This window comes from Sus scrofa, chromosome 1, assembly GCF_000003025.6.
Source record: "Sus scrofa isolate TJ Tabasco breed Duroc chromosome 1, Sscrofa11.1, whole genome shotgun sequence".
Classification (NCBI taxonomy): domain Eukaryota; kingdom Metazoa; phylum Chordata; class Mammalia; order Artiodactyla; family Suidae; genus Sus; species Sus scrofa.
The window spans coordinates 26,109,081-26,131,645 of record NC_010443.5 but is presented as its reverse complement, the minus strand read 5'-3'; the positions used below and the strand labels follow the sequence as shown (position 1 = coordinate 26,131,645).

The 22,565-nt window shown below is 45.5% G+C and overlaps 1 protein-coding gene across 6 annotated transcripts in view; it reads left to right on the top strand.

Annotated features, from left to right (window-relative positions):
- ARFGEF3 (ARFGEF family member 3) overlaps window positions 1-22,565 on the top strand; it is a 187,535-nt gene that overhangs the window by 125,226 nt on the left and 39,744 nt on the right. For all 6 annotated transcript variants that reach the window (XM_021087441.1, XM_021087436.1, XM_021087446.1 and 3 more), the window contains 10 exons: window positions 252-359; window positions 702-917; window positions 1,324-1,434; window positions 3,092-3,242; window positions 5,542-5,859; window positions 7,879-8,012; window positions 10,780-10,925; window positions 12,648-12,827; window positions 18,623-18,767; window positions 20,364-20,486. In XM_021087441.1, the coding sequence (XP_020943100.1) occupies window positions 252-359; window positions 702-917; window positions 1,324-1,434; window positions 3,092-3,242; window positions 5,542-5,859; window positions 7,879-8,012; window positions 10,780-10,925; window positions 12,648-12,827; window positions 18,623-18,767; window positions 20,364-20,486 (1,632 nt within the window). The remainder of the gene's footprint in view (window positions 1-251; window positions 360-701; window positions 918-1,323; window positions 1,435-3,091; window positions 3,243-5,541; window positions 5,860-7,878; window positions 8,013-10,779; window positions 10,926-12,647; window positions 12,828-18,622; window positions 18,768-20,363; window positions 20,487-22,565) is intronic.

Here is a 22,565-nt window from a genome sequence, read left to right as displayed (position 1 = left end):
AGGAGTGAAATTTATCTTTGATTTTCAAATAAGAAAAAAATACGCAGTAGCCTAATAGAAGAATGTTCCAGCAGTGAAAGAAAACTGTACTGAGGGAATAAAACAAAAATTGTAATATTCTGATAACAGATGGCTACATACTTGGAACAAATAAATCTAATGGCTGTTTGGGGGAGAAAAGAATATTGTGGTGGCTGTTCTTGACCAGAGTATTCTAATCAAGGATAACATTGTCCTTTTTTCCTTGACAGATATCGATGGTTTAGAGAGCAGTGCAATTGGAGGGCAGCTGATGGCCTCAGCTTCTACAGAGTCTCCTTTCACCCAGAGCAGGAGAATTGATGACTCCACAGTGGCAGGTGGTGACTTGGTCTTGAGTTTATGAATATACATCTATTGCATATGTCACCAGCAATTAAATTATTATGTGGCAGCTTTCTGTGCTGACCTAAATGAATTAAGATTTTTTTCTTGGCAGAAAAAGTAGCTAATGGAAGGTATTAGCATCATCTGGTTGCTGATACAGCATTCATTATTTATAAGCACAAAGTGAAACACAATCCAGTATAATCCATTCCATTGTCTTTCCTGTCATGGAAGTGCACACAACATATGCTCATACCGTGGTCAGAGAACCACGTGCCACTCATTATCAGGTTGTTTCTGTCTCCTAAAGGTGACCACACCCCTTCACGTTCTAGGTGTGGCATTTGCTCGCTACATTCTGGTTGGCTGCTGGAAGAACCTGATTGACACCTTGTCAACCCCCCTGACGGGCCGAATGGCGGGGAGTTCCAAAGGGCTGGCCTTTATTCTCGGAGCCGAAGGCATCAAAGAACAGAACCAAAAAGAACGCGATGCCATCTGCATGAGCCTTGATGGGCTGCGGAAAGCAGCACGCCTGAGCTGTGCTCTAGGTACCAGAAGGCATGGCATTGCTGACCTGTGACTTGAGGGTTGTCCCCGTGGAACACGTTGGGAATGGTCCTAGTGGGCAACAAGTCTTTTAAAAGTGGTTCTGGGACTTCCCCCTGTGGTACAGTAGGATTGGTGGTGTCTCTGCTGAGCCAGGACACAGGTTCAATCCCCAGCCTGCACGGTGGGCTAAAGGATCCAGCACTGTGGCAGCTGCCGTGTAGGTCACAACTGTGGCTTGGATCTGATCCCTGGCCAGGGAACTCAATATGTCCCTGTGCAGCGGAAAAAAAAGAATCAAATCAATCAATCCTATAAAGAAATTCTCCATTAAATAAGAAGTGGTTCTGCCAGGCGAATGGTTAGAGAATAGACTCGGTTAGGGGTGATTGTCTGTTTCCTCTAAAGGAGTTGCAGCTAACTGTGCGTCAGCCCTCGCCCAGATGGCAGCTGCCTCCTGTGTCCAGGAAGAGAAAGAGGAAAAGGAAATCCAGGAACCCGGCGATGCCATAGCACAAGGTAACAGCAGAAGGGCCAGAATCCACCTGGTGCTGTATATGAGGTCTGCACACACCCACACACTAGCAGACACACTAGTCCCCGCTGCATGTGTGTCACACAGCATATTACACACCACGGACGATGAGATCCCGCTGGACCACAGGCTTGGGTCAGCTTTACCTGGCTCACAATTGATCTCCCTGGAGACCAGAGACATACTGGCCCCTGGCGACTAGGAAAGTGCACTTAACTGCCAGCCGGAGGCCCACTTGGCTCAGCTATTCACGCCTCTGGCTTTGGCATTTCCCAGAGCGCACATTCGAGGACCCCTCGGGCTACCGTGGGAAAGGCAGAATGACTAGTGTTCTGAAGAGGGCAATCAAAGCAATGGAAGAATCCCTGAGAGGAGGCTAGGAGAACTTCGCTCTTGTCGGAGAAAAACCTGAGCTTTATGAACTTGGGAAAGAGTTGATTTTTAACTTGTTAAAATCAGTCAATGAAGTGACTGATTATCTAGATATAAGAGAATGGCCTTTCCAATAGCAATGGCAGATAGCAATGCAGGCAGCAAACAAGGAAAAATTGGAAGTGTGGTTCAACTTGTGCTAACAACATATCAGGTGTATAAAATAAGTAGTCACAGAAGGAGTTGGCACAGTCTTAGCCAAGAAACACAGGTTAGGTCGCTGTTCCTCAAATTTAAGTAATATAGAGGAAAGCAAAGCAACTCTCACACATCCCCAGGGTGACCTGAAAAGGGGTGTCTCACTTTTAATTCATGTGTACAACCAGAAGTTACATAAAAATACATTAAAATTCTTCAAATCTATTAAGCCAGAGCTAATATTTCAAATTATAGTCAAGAAATGGTAAGATCATTATGACATCCTTGAGACAAATGATGCTTTGCTAAAAAATCAGTTTGCCCTTTACAGCAGGAGCTTGGCATATCTTCCTCCAAAGTGTTTCTGGTTCTGGACCGTCGTCACTTAGCCTTCTAGACCCACCTTCCAGTGACCTTGACTCATGGAGGATGCTGTCCTTTGGCCTCGCTCGGCATTCTGCATTCGTTCTCATTCATTATCTGCAATTTTAAAAGTGGTGTTTGCAGATCACAAGTGTAGGTGTAGACTCAGGGAGTGAAGTGATGGGGGAATTTTCAGTCATAACGCAGTCACCATGGTGTTCAGAGTGAGTCTGCAAATGTGGGTTGTTTTAGATGATCGTTGTCATGAACGTCTAACACTAGTTAAACCTCACAGGGGACCTGCAGACTGCCAGGAATTCTTTCTTATCGTTAGTATGAGTACACAGAGGCAGAGGAAGGGTCTGGACACAGCTGGCTTGATCTGGGACTGGCACACGAAGCCCCTCCGCGCGGCAGTGACTGACCCAGATCCCAGGGTGGGGGCCCACAGGAACTGCACCTGCCAGCTCAGAACCCATCAACTTCTGAAACTGCAGAGCTGGGGCCACCAATGTCTGTGGGGGGGTCCGGGGGCTGAGTAGTTTGCAGGATGCGTCTCAGGGACCTGACATCGAGGGGCTCGATGCCAGTGACATCTCCCGTTGTCCTTATGCCCTTGCACAAGGACGCATTCTTTTCCATCCTTCCCCCCTCCCCTCTGTTGCCCTCACTTGGACTGTTCCTTTAATGAACGTCTTTCTGGTGCAGTGAAACTCAAAGTGGAGCAGAAACTGGAGCAGATCGGGAAGCTGCAGGGCGTGTGGCTGCACACGGCCCATGTCCTGTGCATGGACGCCATCCTCAGCGTAGGCCTGGAGATGGGCAGCCACAACCCGGACTGCTGGCCACACGTGTTCAGGTGCATGATGGGATTCCCCACCCCCACAGGCCTGGCTCCAGCTGCCTGGGGCTCGGGGTGGGGACGGGGGAGGTGTGGAAGCAATGGACCCTAGAACTTAAATAGATGACAGCAATTCACAGAGTTTGGATGAACTCCAAATGAGTTATTAAAAAGAGAAGAGGGAATAGGGATAAGGGCCCAAGAGAAGGTATATTTGGGGGAGCAGAGTGACAGACCTGAATTTAGGAACTTGTGAATTATCCATTGATATTGTCTCTGAGAGGCTGCTATGTTTATCCCAGGGAAGAAAAACTGGTTCTTAAATAGAGGCTGGTAGACAATCACAAAAGTTAGGTGAATACTATGCATATCTAGGAGTTCCCGTCGTGGCGCAGTGGTTAACGAATCCGACTAGGAACCATGAGGTTGCGGGTTCGGTCCCTGCCTTTGCTCAGTGGGTTAACGATCCGGCGTTGCTGTGAGCTGTGGTGTAGATTGCAGATGCGGCTCGGATCCCGCGTTGCTGTGGCTCTGGCGTAGGCCGGTGGCTACAGCTCCGATTTGACCCCTAGCCTGGGAACCTCCATATGCCGTGGGAGCGGCCCAAGAAATAGCAACAACAACAACAACAACAAAAGACAAAAGACAAAAAAAAAAAAAAAAAATACTGTGCATATCTAAAAGCTGGTCATGTGCCAGCAACGTAACCTTGCTGTGTGTTTATTAATGTCCTCTTCATTTAAAGGAAATTTGATAGCTTACATAGACACATAAATAAAGTATAAGAGGCCTGCTTTTAATTTGGCTGGACAAAGGAAAAAATGCAATAGTACATTGTCCCAAAGACAGCCAAAAAATTGGCACTTAGGTTTGTAGTATCAGAGTGAAAGGAATCTCCCAATCAGTTACATAGTTTACAGCACCTGTAAAATAAAAGTGAGAGCTCCTCAGCCCTCCTGTGACCAAGAAGAAAATCCTGCCTCCCCAGGCTCTGGCATTGGGCAGACCCCAGACAGGAAGCAGCACTGTCCACATGCAGCAGGCACAGGGCGGCCACCAGCTTTCTCACCCCTCTGTGCACATGCCCTACCCTCTCACCAACTCAGTTCAGGCCAAGCAGCGGCGAGGTGGTCAGGAGCCAGATGACTGCTCAGGCATCCAGGTCTTGCCCACGGCACTGGCCAGATCTAGGTTCTGCTTAACATGCTCCAAGCAAATACGGCCATGAGTACTGGTCAACTTTCAAAAAGGGAAGCACACATATCTTTCTAGGGCTGGAAACTCACCTCGGGAGGAGCGTATGAAAGGGTCAGGATGCAGAGTGGTTTTATGTGTAGGCAGGTGACCGCTGTTCTCCATTCTTCTCACAAGCAAAACGGGGAGTGGGGGGGACTTGAACTGCGCCTGAGCAGTTTATATGGAATCAAAAAATTACCTGAGGAGTTCCCGTCATGGCGCAGTGGAAACGAATCCAACTAGGAACCATGAGGTTGCGGGTTCGATCCCTGGCCTTGCTCAGTGGGTTAAGGATCCGGCGTTGCTGTAGCTCTGGCATAGGCTGGCGGCTACAGCTCTGATTGGACCCCTGGCCTGGGAACCTCCATGTGCCGCGGGAGCGGCCCTAGAAAAAGGCAAAAAGACAAAAAAAAAAAAAATTACCTGATTATGGAACAATAGAGTGAGTTATCCAGGACAGTTTTTACTAGTAACTGGGCTTCTTCTGGGACAAGGGATCTTCTTGGGAACAAACAGTCTGGAAGCTGGCAGCTGGACTGTATGTATTACTCCTCTCTGAGGGCACCCTAATTAGGTGACTGCCCTACTCCCCCGGCCCCCCGCAGTGGTGACTGAGAGCTCTCAGGACAAGGCCAGGCATGGCTGGACAGAACCCCTGAATGAGGGCCAGGCCGCCACAGGCACACTTATTCTAAGATCTCAAAGTAAGGAGGTGCTTCACCAGGCCTGACTAGACTAGAGAGGGGGAAAAGGACCCCTCAGGAAAACTCCCTCAAACAGCCAGAGTCCAGATAAGCTAGTCTGCTGGGCAGGAGGGACCAGGAGGTACAGCACTTTGTTACCAAGCTTTCTCTGAGGAGTCCTCCCCCCGCCCCCGACTATCTGATCCATCACAGAGTGACTGTGTATTGTGAGTAGAGAGGGAGGGAGGGAGGAAGGAGGCGGAGGGGTGGCAGTCACTAGCGGAACGGGGAACGCGGAGGAGCGGGGGGTTGGCCAGGCTCCTTTGCATCCTACCTTGGGGTCAACCAGCTGGCCCGGCTGAGCTGCCGCTTACAACCGCTCTTGTGTGATTCTGCAGGGTATGCGAGTACGTGGGCACACTGGAGCACACCCACTTCAGTGATGGCACCTCACAGCCCCCGCTGGCCATCAGCCAGCCCCAGAAGACACCCCGAGGCGGACTCATCAGGGACCCGGAGAGTGAGGGCTCGCCCCCGGAGCAGAGCCTGGAGCCAGAGAGCTCCCTGAGCGCAGCCCCTATCATCCAGCCGCTCTCCATCCAGGAGCTTGTCCGGGAAGGCAGCCGGGGCAGGGCCTCTGACTTCCGCGGGGGTGGACTCATGACTGGCAGCAGTGCCGCCAAGGTCGTGCTCACGCTCTCCACCCAGGCCGACAGGTGCGCCAGGTTCCCACTGCGCCCCTGAGCGTGTGTTCTATGCGGGCCCCACCCCATCCATCTCTCTGCTCTCAGAATTATTTCCAGGACGATTTGATTTGTTAGCTGGTCATAAAAGCCTCTTGTAATTTTTTTCAGGCACACCTCTGTCTCCCATCACACCCCACACTCAGAATGACTCTAGTCTGGTGATTAAGGCTGGAAGCTCTGCACTTACTCCATGGCTACAGGCAACTTCCCCTCCCTGGGCCCTGGTTTTTCCTCATAAAAGAGGGTCATAAAGTAGCTCCGACAGAGCAGCCATAAGGTTAGATTCATTAGTGTGCTGGAAGCAGTTAGGACAGAGCTTGGCAAATAGTGAACATTGGCTGTTTTAATGCTAATATTTTAAAACCCTACACCAGGGAGTATGATCTATTCTTAATTGATGCCCAGCAACCGCACTAGGATGGAGAGGGAGAAATCAACAGGAATTCCAACTGTTTGGTGGCCTTTCTCGATGTGGAAAGTGCTTTTGGTCCCCTTCACATGGAGCCCAGCCCACTTCACTCTCCACACTTGATGGTTGTCCCCCAGACCACCCTGAACCAGGGCAGCGAAGTTCACACTGCAGGATGGACAGCACGGGGTTAGGGGCATGGGAAGAACATGGCTGGGCTCAGAAGTCCCGAGTTCTCTCCTGGCTTTGACACCAACCAGCTGCAAGGTCGTGTCTGTGTAAATAGTTGCACCGAGACTCAGTTTCTTCATCTACTAACTCAGTGCAATAATCCCTTTTTCCTGTTTATCCATCAAGGGGGCCAGGAAAGTGTTTGGGAATCTGGAAAGTGGGGTACGGGTATCAGATGGAATGTAATATTCACTACTATTTTCTTACTAGGAAAGAGGGAAAAGAAATGATTAATGGACCCCAGAAACCAAATGGTGTTAAAATTGGAATTACAAACTACAAGAAATATATATTTGTTTTGAGAATTTGTGAATGATTAATCCACTGATTCCTGCCTTAAAACTTGTGTGCCTCATGTTACCCCTTCAGAAGGGCGTTGTTGTGGTTAAGGATCCAATGTTGTCACTGTCGTGGTCCAGATCCCTGGCCCAGGAATTTCTGCATGTCACAGGTGCAGCCAAAAAGGAGGCGGGGCATTATTCCATTTCTATTAGAGACATCCTCCCTTAGCCAGCACATGGCACCCCCCGGGGCTGCTTCCTTTGTGGTGTCACCATGGATTTGAAGGGTAGATGCCAAGATGACCCAAGAGCAGAGGGTGGCTGCCTTGCCTCCTTCCTAATGAGCCACATAAACTGATGTTTGACCCCACATTCCAAGTTCCAGGTGGCCTCTAACCCTCCTCTAAGCCCTACTACCTGTGCTCACCTCCTTCTCTCTAACTCCTTGGAGAAATGTCTATGCCCAGCAGAGTGGAAATCGAAAAGAATCTGCAGAGGCCACTGCGTTGGGGAATATTCATTATTCCAGGAGACACTTGAGCTCCGCCACATCCAGGGTACAGAGTGTTAGGAGTCAGAAGCGGGGAAGCCAGTCCTTGGGGGCATGCAGGGCGAGTTTCCTCTGCTTCTGTATCCTTCTCAGAATGGACCCCAGCGTTATGCTTATCAGTTGTAGCCCAACAAAAGCCTTGATTAATGTACTGGTTTTTCTTTGAAATACCTTATGAAATTGGAGATAATTGTAAGGATTCCATTCACAGTTACTCAGTTTCTGGAAGTGATGCTTTGCTATCTTTCAGCTTCTTGCCAAGCCTTTTATGAGCATCTGACTTGGCTGAGTGAGGTCACGGGGCTACAGAGATTTTTTTTTTTTTAAATCAGGTTCTGTGCCCTTTCAATTAAAATCTCATAGAGCAGACTTGTACTCAGTAATAATAGATAAAACACCATACACTTTATAGTGTTTACACATTTTCATTAATCGCATCTAAGAAAATTACCATAATCATTCTGCCTTAAAGACTGCTGAATTGTTTCCAAGTAACAAGTCTTTTTTGTTTCATCCAGGCTCTTCGAAGATGCTACAGACAAGTTAAACCTCACGGCTCTGGGAGGTTTTCTTTACCAGCTGAAGAAAGCATCGCAATCCCAGCTTTTCCGTTCTGTTACAGAAACAGTTGATTACTCTCTGGCAATGCCAGGTAATTCTTTCCCTGTAGAAACTGTGCCACGAGGTGCGCAAGAAACAGCCCAGATCTCTGATACCAACAGCCTGCCTGAAGACTTGAACCCACATTCCCTTCACACACAGTCACCCTGGCTAAGTTCAAGTGCAGATTTGTCATCTGGTGTTGAGACATGATCTGTTGGTTGGGGGCAAGGGAAGGTGGGGGGTAAGAGTGTTGTTCTTTGCGAATGGAAATGTTGCATGGCCACCATTGCAGGTATTGCAGCTGGGTCTGGGTTAGGCGGTTCCGCTCAGTTTTGTGCCTGTGATGTAGACATGATGTGGCTGCTCAGGGTGCAGAGAGCTTCACGTGAAGGTAGGAACGCTTCATGTCACAAGGCACAACCTGCCTTAGTCCAGTCGACTTGCAGAAGCAGCTTCTCATTCCAGAAGGTCCAGAGAGAGAAGAGTGGAAGCCACAGGAGCTTCTCACCATTCTTAAGGATGGCTCTCGGGCTGTATCCGTTTAACAGTGGGTCAGGATCGCTGTCTTCACGGGTGAGCCCAGGTGAGGGCCCTCTTGAAGGCTAACATGTGGAAGACAGAATAGAGTTGTACCGAATTGCCCAAGGATCCCACATGGGTGGCAGGTTGCTCACAAAGGCAAGTGTCCATTCATAGCCAGGGTGGTTTTGCTGTAACGGGTGCCTTGTCCCCGTGAATGCAGGTGGAGGCACAGAGCCATGCACCAGGATCACCCCATGGTGGCGGGTTGAATTGCACAACCTCTGAGGTCCCTCCCTCATGAGGAATCTGAAATTCCAAGTGTAATATGTTTGGCCTTTTGATTCTTTCTTTAGAGTCTAATTTGAGACCCATAATCCTTTCCTATGAACTTTTAATAGACTTTAAAAACCTTAGCTGTATAAAGCCAACCTCCCAGACCCAGCCGACGTCCACAGCATCTCTGAGCCCAGGGGCAACCTTCAAAGTCTTCTGCGTGGAGAAATCAGTAGGCTCTGAGCTTACAGAAAGCAATGAGCAGGGTCAGGAAGAGGCAGCAGACCCAGAAGGAAGAAGCCTTGGCTTTGGAATCCATCAGATCCCAGTTTAAATGCTGCCTTTACCACTTAGCAGCTGTGTTGTTTTAGGCACGTCAGTTCACTTTTCTGGCCTTCAGTTTTCTAGTCTGTAAATGGCAATAATTATAGTTACTTCTTAAGATTTGCTCTTATTTTTTTTTACATTTTTATTGCATTTTTTATTAAAATACATTTGGTTTACAACATTGTGCCAATTTCTGCTGTACAGCAAAGTGACTCAGTCATACATATATATATGTTCCCTTTCTTATACTATTTTTCATCATGTCTATCCTGGGAGACTAGCTATGGTTCCTTGCGCTATACAGTAGGAACGTGTTTATCCGTTCTAAATATATTAGTTTATGGGAGTTCCCCTTGTGGCTCAGCAGTAACAAATCCGACTAGTATCCGTGAGGATGCAGGTTTAATCCCTGACCCTGCTCAATGGGTTAAAGATCCAGCGTTGCAGTGAGCTGTGGTGTAGGTCGCAGATGGGGCTTGGATCCTCTGTGGATGTGGCATAGGTCAGCAGCTGCAGTTCCAATTTGACCCCGAGCCTGGGAACTTCCATTTGCAACTGGTGTGGCCCTAAAAACACAATCCATCAATGTAATAGTTTGCATCTACTAACACCTCCCCCTTGGCGACCACACATCTGTTCTCTATGCCTGTGAATCTGTTTCTGCTTTGTAGATAGGTTCATTTGTGCTACATTTTAGACGCGCCTATAAGTGATTGATATGGTATTTGTCTTTCTCTTTATGACTTCACTTAGTATAAGAATCTCTAGTTGCATAGCTTTTAAAATTAAGGAGATTAAAGACACAAAGGATCAGCGCAATGTCTGATGCAGAGTAAACATTCAGTAAATGTCAGTGGTTTTCTTTACTGTCATTTTGAAGTTTATTTGATGTGGCAAGACTAAGTAGAAAGGCAAGTTCTAGGTGGAAGAGCCTGATCATAGTCAGCATTTTGGAGGTAGGATAGGAGAAGCAAGAGCATGTAAGCAGTAAGGGAGGGAAGAAAACTCAGATGAGAGTGGCAGAGAAAGTAGTAAGAGAACAGAGGAGGCAAGGATTGTACTGAAGCAAGACTGAGCAGCTTAGATCACATGTTACTGGGCAGCAAAGGGGCCTGACCTGCTTGGCAGGGGCTTCAGAGGTGCCATCAAGGCCTGACAAAGTGGATGATGGCTGTGAAAGATAATGGTAACGACAGTAATGCTACAGCTAAGAGCGTGGGGCACATAGTCAGTGCCAAGTCTTGTGTTACATACTTTATGAAGATTATCACATTTCATCCCTGAAGTAACTTTAAGAAGTAGGTACTCTTATCCCCACTTTGAAAACTGGATCTCAGATGTAAATCTCTGGTCCATCATAACCCAGGTACTAAATGATGGAGTCAGAATTTGAGCCCAGGCAGCCTGACTCCCCAGCCCTCCTCCTTAACCACTGCGTCATTCCTCTTATCAGCAAGCATTGCCCACACTGGTTCACAGCTATAGGGAGCAGGAGAGGTAGACCCTGGTTTTGCTGAGTGAACTACCTGGTCTTTCCAGAATCCAGACTCCTTTCCTATCTTGGTGAATTCAAAGCAAATAATCCTGCTAGTCCAAGTATGGCTCTTTGATTTTTGTCCTCTCTCTATGCTTGAACAAGTCAAACTATTTCTGAGTTTGGGCTTTATGGCTATTATGGTCTTGCCTTCCTGTAGGAGAAGTTAAATCCACCCAAGACCGAAAAAGTGCCCTCCACCTGTTTCGCCTCGGGGATGCCATGCTGAGGATCGTGCGGAGCAAGTCAAGGCCCCTGCTCCACGTGATGCGCTGCTGGAGCCTGGTGGCACCGCACCTGGTGGAGGTGAGCGCCTGGGAGGTGGGAGTCCCGGAGGACTCCGGCAGCAGAGCCAGCACTGGAGTCTTCAGTCAATGTGGGGAAAGGGCCCTGTAGTCACAGCACAAGAAGGCTCCCATCACCTGGTCACAAGCTTCAGTGTTCTCTGATTATACCTTACGGCATCTAAAGAATCACCCCAGGAGTTCTCTTGTGGCTCAGCAGCCTAAAGATCTGGTGTTGTCACTGCAGTGGCTCGAGTTTGATCCTGGCTTGGGAATTTTTGCATGCCACAGTGTGGCCAAAAAGCAAAAAAAAAAAAAAAAAAAAATCACTCCAATGAGCAGCACCATCCTGGTCTCACTCTGACACCCTTTCTTTGCAGTTATATGACTCAGCTCCGTACCTCACACAAAGCTGTTCTTCATGGTTTGGTCTCAGCTTGAGTTTAGAGCTTCATTTTTATATATGGATATAACAATGTCTTTTTTTTCCTGCCAGATACTGTTCTAATGGCTCAGTGTAATCTGGGCAGTGCCCTCTAAGTAGGGGAACCATGTATCCTGGTTTTCCCCTCAGAATTAACTAGGACCCCTTTGACTCTCCAAAGGAAAGCAGTTAAGATGAAAAATTACATAGTAACCCCATCTGAGCATCTCAGAACATGATGCCTGGCTAATTCTAAGTTGATGGGAAAATTTGCTGTGATAACTGTTCTGAATAGCCCTTTAACACTTACCTGGTAGAGCTACGTCATAAAGTATTTTTTGGAAATAAATTTACTAACCTGAGAATGTTCTAATAAGGAAAGTGGGTTAAAAAAAAAACTTAGTTATGGATAAACGGTATATCACTAATCTATTATACTGCAATAAACCACCCCCCAAACCTGGTGACTTAAGACAACAACCATTTATTTAGCTCATGATCCCCTAAATCAGAAAATCTGAGCTGAGCTGGGCAGCTCTGCCAGTCTGGACCAGGCTCAGCTGATCTGAGCTGGCCTTGTGTGTGCACCTGTGGTCAGATGCTGCAAAGACTGGGGCCAACGGGTTCATGATGGTGTTGACAGGAAAGACTGGATAAATGGGCCTCTCTACATGGTGTCTCCTTCTCCAGGAGACTAGCTCTGGCTTGTTCCCAGGACATGCTTAGATTCCAAAGGAAAGCAAGAGGGAAAAGCCCGAGTCAGAATTATCTTTCAGTGCTCTACTTAAAATATTTGCTACCATTCCATTGCCCAAAGCCAGTTACGCCTCTAAACCCAGGGTCAGTGTGGGAGAGGACTACTGAAGGGCATGGATCCAAAGATGTGAGCCAGTTAAAGCTTTATTGGTGTGGCCAGCCCACACCCCTGAGGGACAATTGACTCACCCCATCTTCATGTTTGGGGCACCGCTTATAATGAGACCATGGGCAGTTTCCAGGCTGGCTTCTGGTGTCTTTATAGTCGGCATGTCCTGTACTGCCCAAGAAAACTGTCATGTGACAAGAAAAGAAATTATTAGAAACTCTTCTTTTTCCAGAAACTTCGAAGTAAAATTAGAGTTGTGTCTGATCAGTTGGTTCAACTATGTAAACTGTAATTTAGTGTGCTGTTCATTGATACTTATCCCTTGAAATCTTTTGCTTTAACAGAATCCTTGCTTCCACCTCCCTACAACAAAGTGGGTTAGGAAAACCTTCAGAAGCCAGATTCTTAGCTGCCTGCAGCCCTGATGGTGCTTGACTCTCTCATGAATTTTGCAGGCGGCCTGCCACAAGGAAAGGCATGTGTCTCAGAAGGCGGTTTCCTTCATCCATGATATACTGACGGAGGTTCTCACTGACTGGAACGAGCCACCTCATTTTCACTTTAATGAAGCACTCTTCCGACCTTTTGAGCGGATCATGCAGCTGGAGTTGTGTGATGAGGATGTCCAAGACCAGGTCAGTGTGTCATGGCAGCAGTGTGGCCTGCTTGCTCTATTGAATGCACTGACAGGCACTATTCTATGAGCACTGCGTGTTTCATCTTTCCAATAATCCTATGTGGAATCTGTGACCAAAAAAGGGGTTAAGCAGTTTAGCTAAGGTTGCATGATTAGTGATTGGTGGAACTGGGATTTGAATGAGGTAGTCTGGCTGTACTAGTCTATACCATACGGTCATACCTAACCTATGCTCTCTCGTGCGTGCGCTCTCTCTCTCTCTCTTTTTTTTTTTTTTTAAATCTTTTTTTTAATCTTTTTAGGGCCATGCCCTATGGCATATGGAAGTTCCCAGGCTAGGGGCTGAATCAGAACTATAGATGCTGGCCTACACCACAGCCACAGCAATGCCAGATCTGAGCTTCATCTGCAGTCTACACCACAGCTCATGGCAATGCTAGATCCCCAACCCACCAAGCAAGGCCAGGGATTGAACTCACATCCTTATGGATACTAGTCAAGTTCATTACTGTGGAGCCACAATGGGAACACCCCTAGCCTATGCTCTTAACCACTTGTCATACCGTCTGCTGAGAGACAAATGGTAAAGAAACTAGGTAAAGGAGTTCGCCTGTGGCACAGTGGGGTAAGAATCTGGCATTGTCACTGCAGCAGCTTGGGCCCTGGCCCAAGAATGTCCACATACTGCGGGCATGAGCAAAAAAAAAGAAAAGAAAGAAACTAGCTGGAGGCTCCATATCTATCATGATGGTGAGCTAGGAACACAGATCCTCTGTCTCTGAAATCTACTAAAAATGTTAGATAAGGGTTAAAATTTTTATTTTAAATACACTGACACACTGGCAAGAAAGTAAGAAATACTAAGATGCCCCAAACTAAGTAACAATGGGAAGCTGAAGAAGTAAGCCAAGCTCTAAGACTGGATTCGCCATGAGGGAATTTGCCATCAGGTGAAACTGAATGTCTGCATTCAATCAAAAATAATTGGCTGATTAGGAAATAACCTGTCATGAACACATAAAGAAAAGCAAACAATAAAAATAGACACACACACACCCTCCCTAACTCCCTACCAAGGATCCAGATATTGGAGTGATCAGAGACTGACTTTAAAATAACTGTGCTTATTAAGTTCTGAATTATGTTCAAAAAGATTTAAGACAGAAGGGATTTTGGCTTTGGCAGCATGAGGAAGTTCGTGAATCCTCTCCACAAAAATCAAGTACACAAAAAGAAAAAATTGTCAAAAGCAACCATTTCAGAGCTTTTGAAACTGACCAGGGGCAGACAACAAATTGAGCAGCATCTCTGCTTAAAATAGTTCTTGCCAGAACTTTGATTAAGAACAGTGGGAGCCTGTGACCTTCTTGCCGAAGCCTGAATTTATCACTCTCAAGAATAATAATTTGACCAGTGTGGGACTGACTGGGAAAATGAGCTTTTCTGCTATAAAGGACAGACTTAGTTTGGAGAAGAGCAAAAAGACCATTGGTTTGTCAACTAAAAGTGGTCAATCCTTTAGGAAGTGGACAAGAGAATACTACAGCTTTGCTAGCCTAAGGTTGCAGTGGTGAACCAGTAAGAAATGTAACTGAGTCTCTGGAAACCAGAGATTCATAGAAGGACTAGGAAAGCTCCTCAAGCATCTCTGGCTGACTGAACCATCAGCATATATAGGATAGACCACACAGATCGTATCAGAAAGTAGAAGACCAGAGAGACTAAAGAACTAGCTGAACTTTGAATATTCTCCCCAGCCTGCACACACAGATTGGTTGGCAGAGGGTGAAAGTCTTAAAGACGCAAGGTATTGGAGCAGAATCTGCCCACTTACTCAGCTGACCACTAACCTATTGCAGACATGGGGACACCACTAGAAGGTCAGGCTGAAAAATAATAAAGAAATTGAGCAGACGCATTGGTGCCTCATGCCATAGGAAGAGCAGAGACAGATTCTACAGTATAAGTCCAAGCATCTTAGTTTTTAAAAAATAAACTCAAAAATAAATCAGAATCCAGCATTGCTACAATTTTATATTATCTAAAATGTCCAATGTTTAGAAAAAAGTGAGACTTGCAAAGAAAGAAGAATGATGTATACTCAGGGGACAGACAATAAATAGAAATTGACTTAGAATGAGACCAGATGTTGGATTAGGCTAAAGCCAGGATTATTCAGACCCAAAACGTAGATTTGGAGAGTGAAGACAAACGGACAGCATCTAGAGGAGCTGGTGATCTCTACCAATGATGCCATCATGGTGAAATTACAGTGTTTAGTCAGAGAAATCCAGTGCACATGATGGGAAGATAGTTCTGTTCATTGGGTCTTGGCTCTAGTTTAGGATGTTGGATTAGGGGACAGAGACTTTAAAGAAGCTATTATAAATAGGTTCAAAGAATTAAAGGAGGAGGTCTCATCATGGTGCAGTGGAAACGAATCCAACTAGTATCCATGAGGACGTGTGTTCAATTCCTGGCCTGGCTCAGAGGACCGGGGATCCAGTGTTGCCCTGAGCTGTGGTGTGGGTCACAGTCTCGGCTCGGGTCCTGTGTTGCTGTGGTGTAGGCTGGCAGCTGGAGCTCCAATTCAACCCCTAGCCTGGGAACCTCCATATGCCATAGGTGTGGCCCTAAAAAGCAAAAAAAAAAAAAAAAAAAAAAAAAAAAAAAAAAGCAGTGCCTCAAAATAAGGAATCTTTTCTTTTTTTGAATTTTTTTAGGGTCGCACCCATGGCATATGGAGATTCCCAGGCTAGGGGTCTAATCAGAGCTGTAGCCACTGGCCTAGGCCAGAGCCACAGCAACTCGGGATCTGAGCCGTATCTGCAACCTACACCACAGCTCACGGTAACGCCGAATCCTTAACCCACTGAGCGAGGCCAGGGATTGAACCTGCAACCTCATGGTTCCTAGTCGAATTAATTAACCACTGAGCCATGACGGGAACTCCAAAATAAGGAATCTAATTAGAGAAATGGAAACTGAAATAAGGCAAATTCTTTAGACTTTAGAGTTGGACAATAACTGAAATGAAAAATCCACTAAATGGGCTTACCAGCAAGATTTGAGAAGGCAGCAGAGAGAATCAGTGTAAGACTGGTTGAACAGCTCAAAAACAATTAACATCACATATCTTATTAGTAGAATAAAGGATTGAAACCCTATGGTCATCGTAATAGACACAGAGAAAACATTTTACCAAATCCAACACCCATTTTTAATGAAACACTTTCAGGAATCAAGGAGTAGAATGGATTTCCCTAATTGGATAAAGGGCATATCTGAGAATCTTACATTAGCATCACATATAAAGGTCAAGGACTGAATGCCTTTTCCCACTAATCAGGAACAAGGCAAAGATTTCCATCTTCAGTTCAATTCAACAATATAACCTTTACTCATTGTACCAAAAATTTAAAGACATCCAGTTTTGAAAAGTGTCTTAGTTCAAGGACAGCATGGTTTTATATATAGAAAATCCTAATGAATTTATTTTTAAAATTACGGAATATTTTAGCAAGGTTACTAAATATAAAAACAACGTATTAAAATCAATTAAGGAGTTCCTGTCATGGCTCAGTGGTTAACAAATCGGACTAGGAAGCATTAATTTTCTGGTTCGATCCCCGGCCTCGCTCAGTGGGTTAAGGATCCGGCATTGCCGTGAGCTGTGGTGTAGGTTGAAGATGCAGCTCAGATCCCGAGTTGCTGTGGCTGTGGAGAAGGCCGGCAGCTACAGCTCCGATTCGACCCCTAACCTGGGAACCTCCATATGCCATGGGTGTGGCCCTAGGAAATACAAAAAAATAAAAATAAAATCAAATTCCTATATCCAAGATGTAAGTTATCAAAAATTGAAATGAAGAGAATAGTTCTATTCACAAGAGCATCAAAAATAAAATATTTAAGAATAAATGTAGCAATAGATGTTAAATATTTGTACACTGAAAGCTACAAAACCTTGCTAAGAAAAAAATAAGGAATATTCAAATAAATTATGAGCTATGTTAATTCATGGATTGAAAGACAGTATTTTTTTAATAGCAGATTTCCCCAAGTTGATGTAGAGATTCAGTGTAATTTCTATCAAAATCCCAGGAGACTTTTTCAAAGGAATTGAAAAGATGATTCTCAAATTGATATGCAAGTGTAAAGGATATAGAATAGAGAAAACACATTTGAGGAAGAAGAACAAGTTTGGAGAATTTATGGCACCTGATTTCAAAACTTCAGTGATCAACACAGTGTGGTGTTTGTGTAGGGGTAGACCTAGAGACCAATGGAACTGAATAGAAGGTATGAAATAAATTCTCGTGTTTATGGTCAATTTTTGACGAGGATGTCATTGCAATTCAGTAAAGGGACAGGAATTACTTTCGCAAATGGTGCTTGAGCATCTGCAATAAAAATGAACTTACACTCTTCCTTTTACCATACGAAAAAGAACTCAAAATGGCTCGTAGGGCTTAAATAAGAGCAAAAACTATAAATATTTCTACAAGAAAGCATAGGAGATAATCTTTGAGTCCTTGGGTCAGACAGAGATTCTTTAGAAATGACACCAACAGGATCATTAAAAAGAAAAAAATTAATGGTTTGGTCTTCATCAAAATTTCAAACTTTTGCTCTTAAAAAGACACCGTTTAAAAATAAAAATTAGGCAGTTCCTGTCGTGGCTTAGCGGAATCAAGTCTGACTAGCATCCATGAGGATGCAGGTTTGATCCCTGGCCTTGCTCAGTGGGTTAAGGATCCAATGTTGTCATGAACTGTGGTGCAGGTCACAGATGTAGTTGCTATGGCTGTGGTGTAGGCCAGTGGCGACAGATCCGATTCCACCCCTAGCCTGGGAACCTCCACATGCCGTAGCTGTGGTGCTAAAAAGAGAAAAAAAAAAAATTGAAAGAGAACCCTGGGGAAGGGGGGAGAAGGACAGACTAGGAGTTTGGGGTTAGTGGATGCAAACTATTACATTTAGAATGGATAAGCAATGAGGTCCTGCTGTATAGCACAGGGAACTATATCCAGTCTCTTGGGATAGACCATGATGGACAATAATGTAAGAAAAAGAATGTATACATATGTATGACTGCGTCACTCTTCTGTACAGCAGAAATTGGCACAACATCGTAAATCAAGTATGATTTTAAAAATTAAAAAATAAATAAGAGGCCTAAAGCTGTGAAAAAAATATTTGCAAAGCATATATCTCAGGAAGCACTTAATCTAGAATGCAGAAAGAAAACAATAATGAGAAGACAAAAACTTTGAGAACAGCAAAATATTTACAAATGGCATATGGAAAGTTGCTTAGCAACATTCATCATTAGTAAAATGCAAACTAACGATGTATGGCTGCTTATTTAGAAGGCTTTTTTTTTTTTTTTTGTCTTTTTGCTATTTCTCTGGGCCACTCCCGCGGCATATGGAGGTTCCCAGGCTAGGGGTCTAATCGGAGCTGCAGCCACTGTCCTACGCCAGAGCCACAGCAACGCGGGATCCGAGCCGCATCTGCAACCTACACCACAGCTCACGGCAACGCCGGATTGTTAACCCACTGAGCAAGGGCAGGGACCGAACCCGCGACCTCATGGTTCCTAGTCGGATTCGCTAACCACTGCGCCACGACGGGAACTCCTAGAAGGCTTTTGAGTTTGTTTAGGTCCTGATTTTTCTCTTTCACTAAAATGAACCCAGAAGTAAGGGAGCAGAGAAGCACATCATTCTGCCCAGAAATGTGCCTGGTTCTTTGAAGAAAAGGGGGTTAAGTGCCACCTCCTTTGCCCTGCAGGTCGTCACGTCCATCGGTGAGCTGGTTGAAGTGTGTTCCATCCAAATCCAGTCGGGATGGAGGCCGTTGTTCAGTGCCCTGGAAACAGTGCACAGCGGGAACAAGTCTGAGGTGAAGGAGTACCTGGTTGGTGACTACTCCATGGGTAAGCCTGGGTGTTGAGTTTGTATCTTGAAACCACTGAATTTGTCTGTTAGTTCCAAATTATAATTACTGCACTTCTAAGCTTGTGGGTGGAGTTTTAAAGATTCTGTTTATAAGATCATGTCATTACCAAAAAGAGGCAGTGTTGGAGTTCCTGCTATGGCACAGTAGGCTAAGGACCTGGTGTTGTCTCTGTGGTGGCTTGGGTTGCTGCTGAGTCACAGGTTCAATCCCCAGCCTGGCACATGTTACTGCTTCCTTTCCAATTTGGGTGCATTTTATTTCATCTCTTGCTCTGGCCAGGGTTTCAGCATTGTGTTAACTAGGAGCAGCGACAGTGAGAGGAATGTATGGTTGATTCTTGTTCTAAAACATTAGTTCTTTATGCCAAGCCTCACACTTTCAAAAGTAGTTGGACAGTAGGGAAGGCTGACATTCGGCTGTGTTTCATCTGCAGGAAATGAGCTTTCGTAGCAGGAATGCAAGTTCTGAGTTCTGCCAACAGGCTGGGAAGCCTGAACATCACCAGGCCCTGCTGTCAATGGACAAAAGGCCAAGAGACATCCATTGTTTCACTTATCCATATCTTTGTTGAGTTCATTCATAAGGCCAAAAAGAAAACTGTTAACCCACTTGCCAGCAAGAAACAGAAATGTATCCAAATGAGGGAGACTGGGTCTTGCTGGAAATGCAGCCACACAGCAGGCCCAGTGACCAGGGCCTGCATTCAGACCTGCATTCAGAGACCCACCATAAGGACTCCTTGGACTCAGCATATACTTATGCCAAGATTTACCCCACAGCTCAGATTTGTTGCATGGCTTACAGCCAAGATTTATCAGGGCATCAGAGTAAGGACAAGCCAGATTATAAGGGGAAAACACAGAATCCCTGAGCAGGCTTCCCTGAGCTCTCACCCGCCCATGAGGGGGTCCCACTGAGCACTCTTCCTCCAGCAGGGAAAATGCAGCAATGTGTGTCTGACCACAGGTCTTTGTGCCCAGGGAAGCCTATTAGGGACCCAGCTGAGGGCTGGTCACTTAGGTACCCTCTGCCTAGCACGCACCAAAATCCATACTCCCTAAAAAAAAAGCAGGTGTTCCTATAAAACCATATTGTTTGCACCAACAGTCCAGATCTAGTTAACTATTGCCTGGGAATATTCTGAGCCAATTTCCCAAACTCAAGCCAAGGGCCAATCTTGCAAGCAGGCCTCAAGTCTTCTATGTTAACTCTTTTTAGCAAAGGTATGAATAAATTAGTATGTACCATCAGGGGGGTATCTAAACCTTCCCTCCCCTATAATCATGTGTGCAGGAGAATTCCAGAGGCCCACATGTTTCACTGCCCTAAACATTGCCTCAGTCCTGCATTCAGCTGGCTTTGCACTCATCCCTCTGCCAAGCTCTCTTCATAGCCTTCCTACAGCTCCCCCTGCAGGCAAAGCTGAGAAGGACACCATGGGAGCCAAGCCGAAAGACCCTTACTTTTCTCCAAATAGATCTTTTTTAAGGCTCTGTGGAAGATGTTGGGAGTATGGGTTACCTGAAGGGTAAAGACTTAACTTTTTTAAAAACCTATAATCTTCCCCCCTCAGGAAAAGGCCAGGCTCCGGTGTTTGATGTATTTGAAGCTTTTCTCAATACCGACAACATCCAGGTCTTTGCTAATGCAGCCACTAGTTACATCATGTGCCTTATGAAGTTTGTCAAAGGACTCGGTAAGTAGAGCCCTCCTTTCATACCTCCCGACCTATGGGGACCCTTTCCTGTATGGCTTTGTGGGGACTGGCTGCAGTAGGCAAGCAGGCATCCTGGGATAGAAGTAGATGATGCTGGGCTCTATGCTCAGAGCACCAAGCTTACCGCAGACACAGCTTGGATTCTGTCCAGGGCTGATATTTTTCATTGTGTTCATGGAGTAGTTTTTCACAAAGAATATTTTCAAGGTATATATTAGTTTACTCCATCTTCTTTTTGAATCTTAAAATATTCAATATCATATTTAGTCATTGCCTTTAGGCAGGAAACTGCTATCCTGTGTCACATAGTCAGCAACCTGAGTTTGAATTCCCAGCTCTTAGGCAAAAATTAAGGCCACCTCCCAGACCTTACTGATGATAAGATGTATTTTGAAAGTATACCTGTCACTCTTCTTTGAGGCCTCGTGTGTCTCAGGAACTACCTAGCTGGTTTTAGGCTTGGTTTAGGAATCCTTTAACACAGGAGAGTCCTGGGGTACATCATGGCCCACTGGGGCAGATGTTTGTATAGCACAGGTTATCTGGGCTGAAATGAAGGGAGTGGCAATAGTTAAGCCAAAAGTTTAAAAGGAACTCAAGTTTTGAGAGTTTCACCCTGAAATGCTCTGCGATCTGGAAGCTTGAGAACCTTTTAAATAGAGAAAACAGAGGTTTATAATATTCTTTTGTATTCTTGCTAAATAACTGACAATTTCTTTGTAAAAGAAAACTGGACACAGTGAAGTTAGGCGACTTTACTCATGTTCCCCTTATGTTGGAGCAGGAATAAAACACAAGTTTCAAGATGGAGGCTGGAGACCACAGGTCTGATTCTAAACCATCCATGTTATTTTCTGTTGTTCTATCTGCCCTGGGAAATAGAGGGCTGAGCTGAGGGGTAACCATGGAAACCCCTTACTTATCAAATTTACATACTAGTCTTCAGAGGAACATTTCTTTTGAAAGATGGAGTAAGATTTTATTCTTTTTAATCTCTGTTCCACAGCAAAATAATTTAGTATCTTAATCATAAGAATACCTTAAAGGAAGTTCCCCTTTGAGGCTCAGTGAGTTAAGAACCCGACATAGGCTCTCTGAAGATGTGGGTTTGATCCTTGGCTTGTTCAGTGGATTAAGGATCCGGCGTTGCTGTGGCTGTGATGTAGGCCAGCAGCTGTAGCTTCAATTCGACCCCCAGCCTGGAAACTTCCATATCCCACGGGTGTAGCTGTAAAAAAGAAAAAGAGTAACTTAAAGTATGAATCTCTACATTAGATCGTAAAAAAAAAAAGAAAGAAAAAAATCCAGTCCTTTGGAGTTCCCCTGTGGCACAGTGGGTTTAGGACCTGGCACTGTCAGCACAGTGTCTTGGGTCACTGCTCTGGCACAGGTCTGATCCCTGGAACTTCCATATGTTACAGAAATGGCAAAAAAAAAAAATTCAGTCCTTGTTTAGAAAAAGACTCTTCCACTGTGTTTCTCCTTTACTCTCTCAACTACTACCTCACTCACAACTGTTCTGACACCAGATGTGTGGGGCTTATGCCACACCGAGCAGCTCTCTGTGACAGCAGCTCCGTGTCCTACTAGTCAGTTCAGTGCCGGCACTAACCAGAGTTAGCGCAGACCCCACAGGTTAAGATGGGCCCCCTTTCTAAGACCAATTACAAGTAGTAGGTTCCCATGACACCCCCACTCCTTGGATTCAATTGTTAGAACAGCTCACAGAACTCAGGGAAATGCTTACATGTACAACAATAGGTGATGATAAAGAATCCAGATGAACAGCCAAAGTGATACATAGCATGAGGTCGAGGGAGTGCCAAACCCAGGAATCTTTGTCCCCATTGAGTTGGGTACCCCCTCCTCCCAGCATGTAATCGTGTTCACTAACCCAGAAGATCTCCACACACTGTACTTTGGGGATTTTTTTTTTTACAGAGGCTTCATCCTGTAGGTATGATCAATCACTGACTCAGTTTCCAGCCCCTCTCTTCTTCCTGAAACACAGGGGGGACAGTGCTGAAACTCCCGAACCTCTTATGGCATGACTAGCCC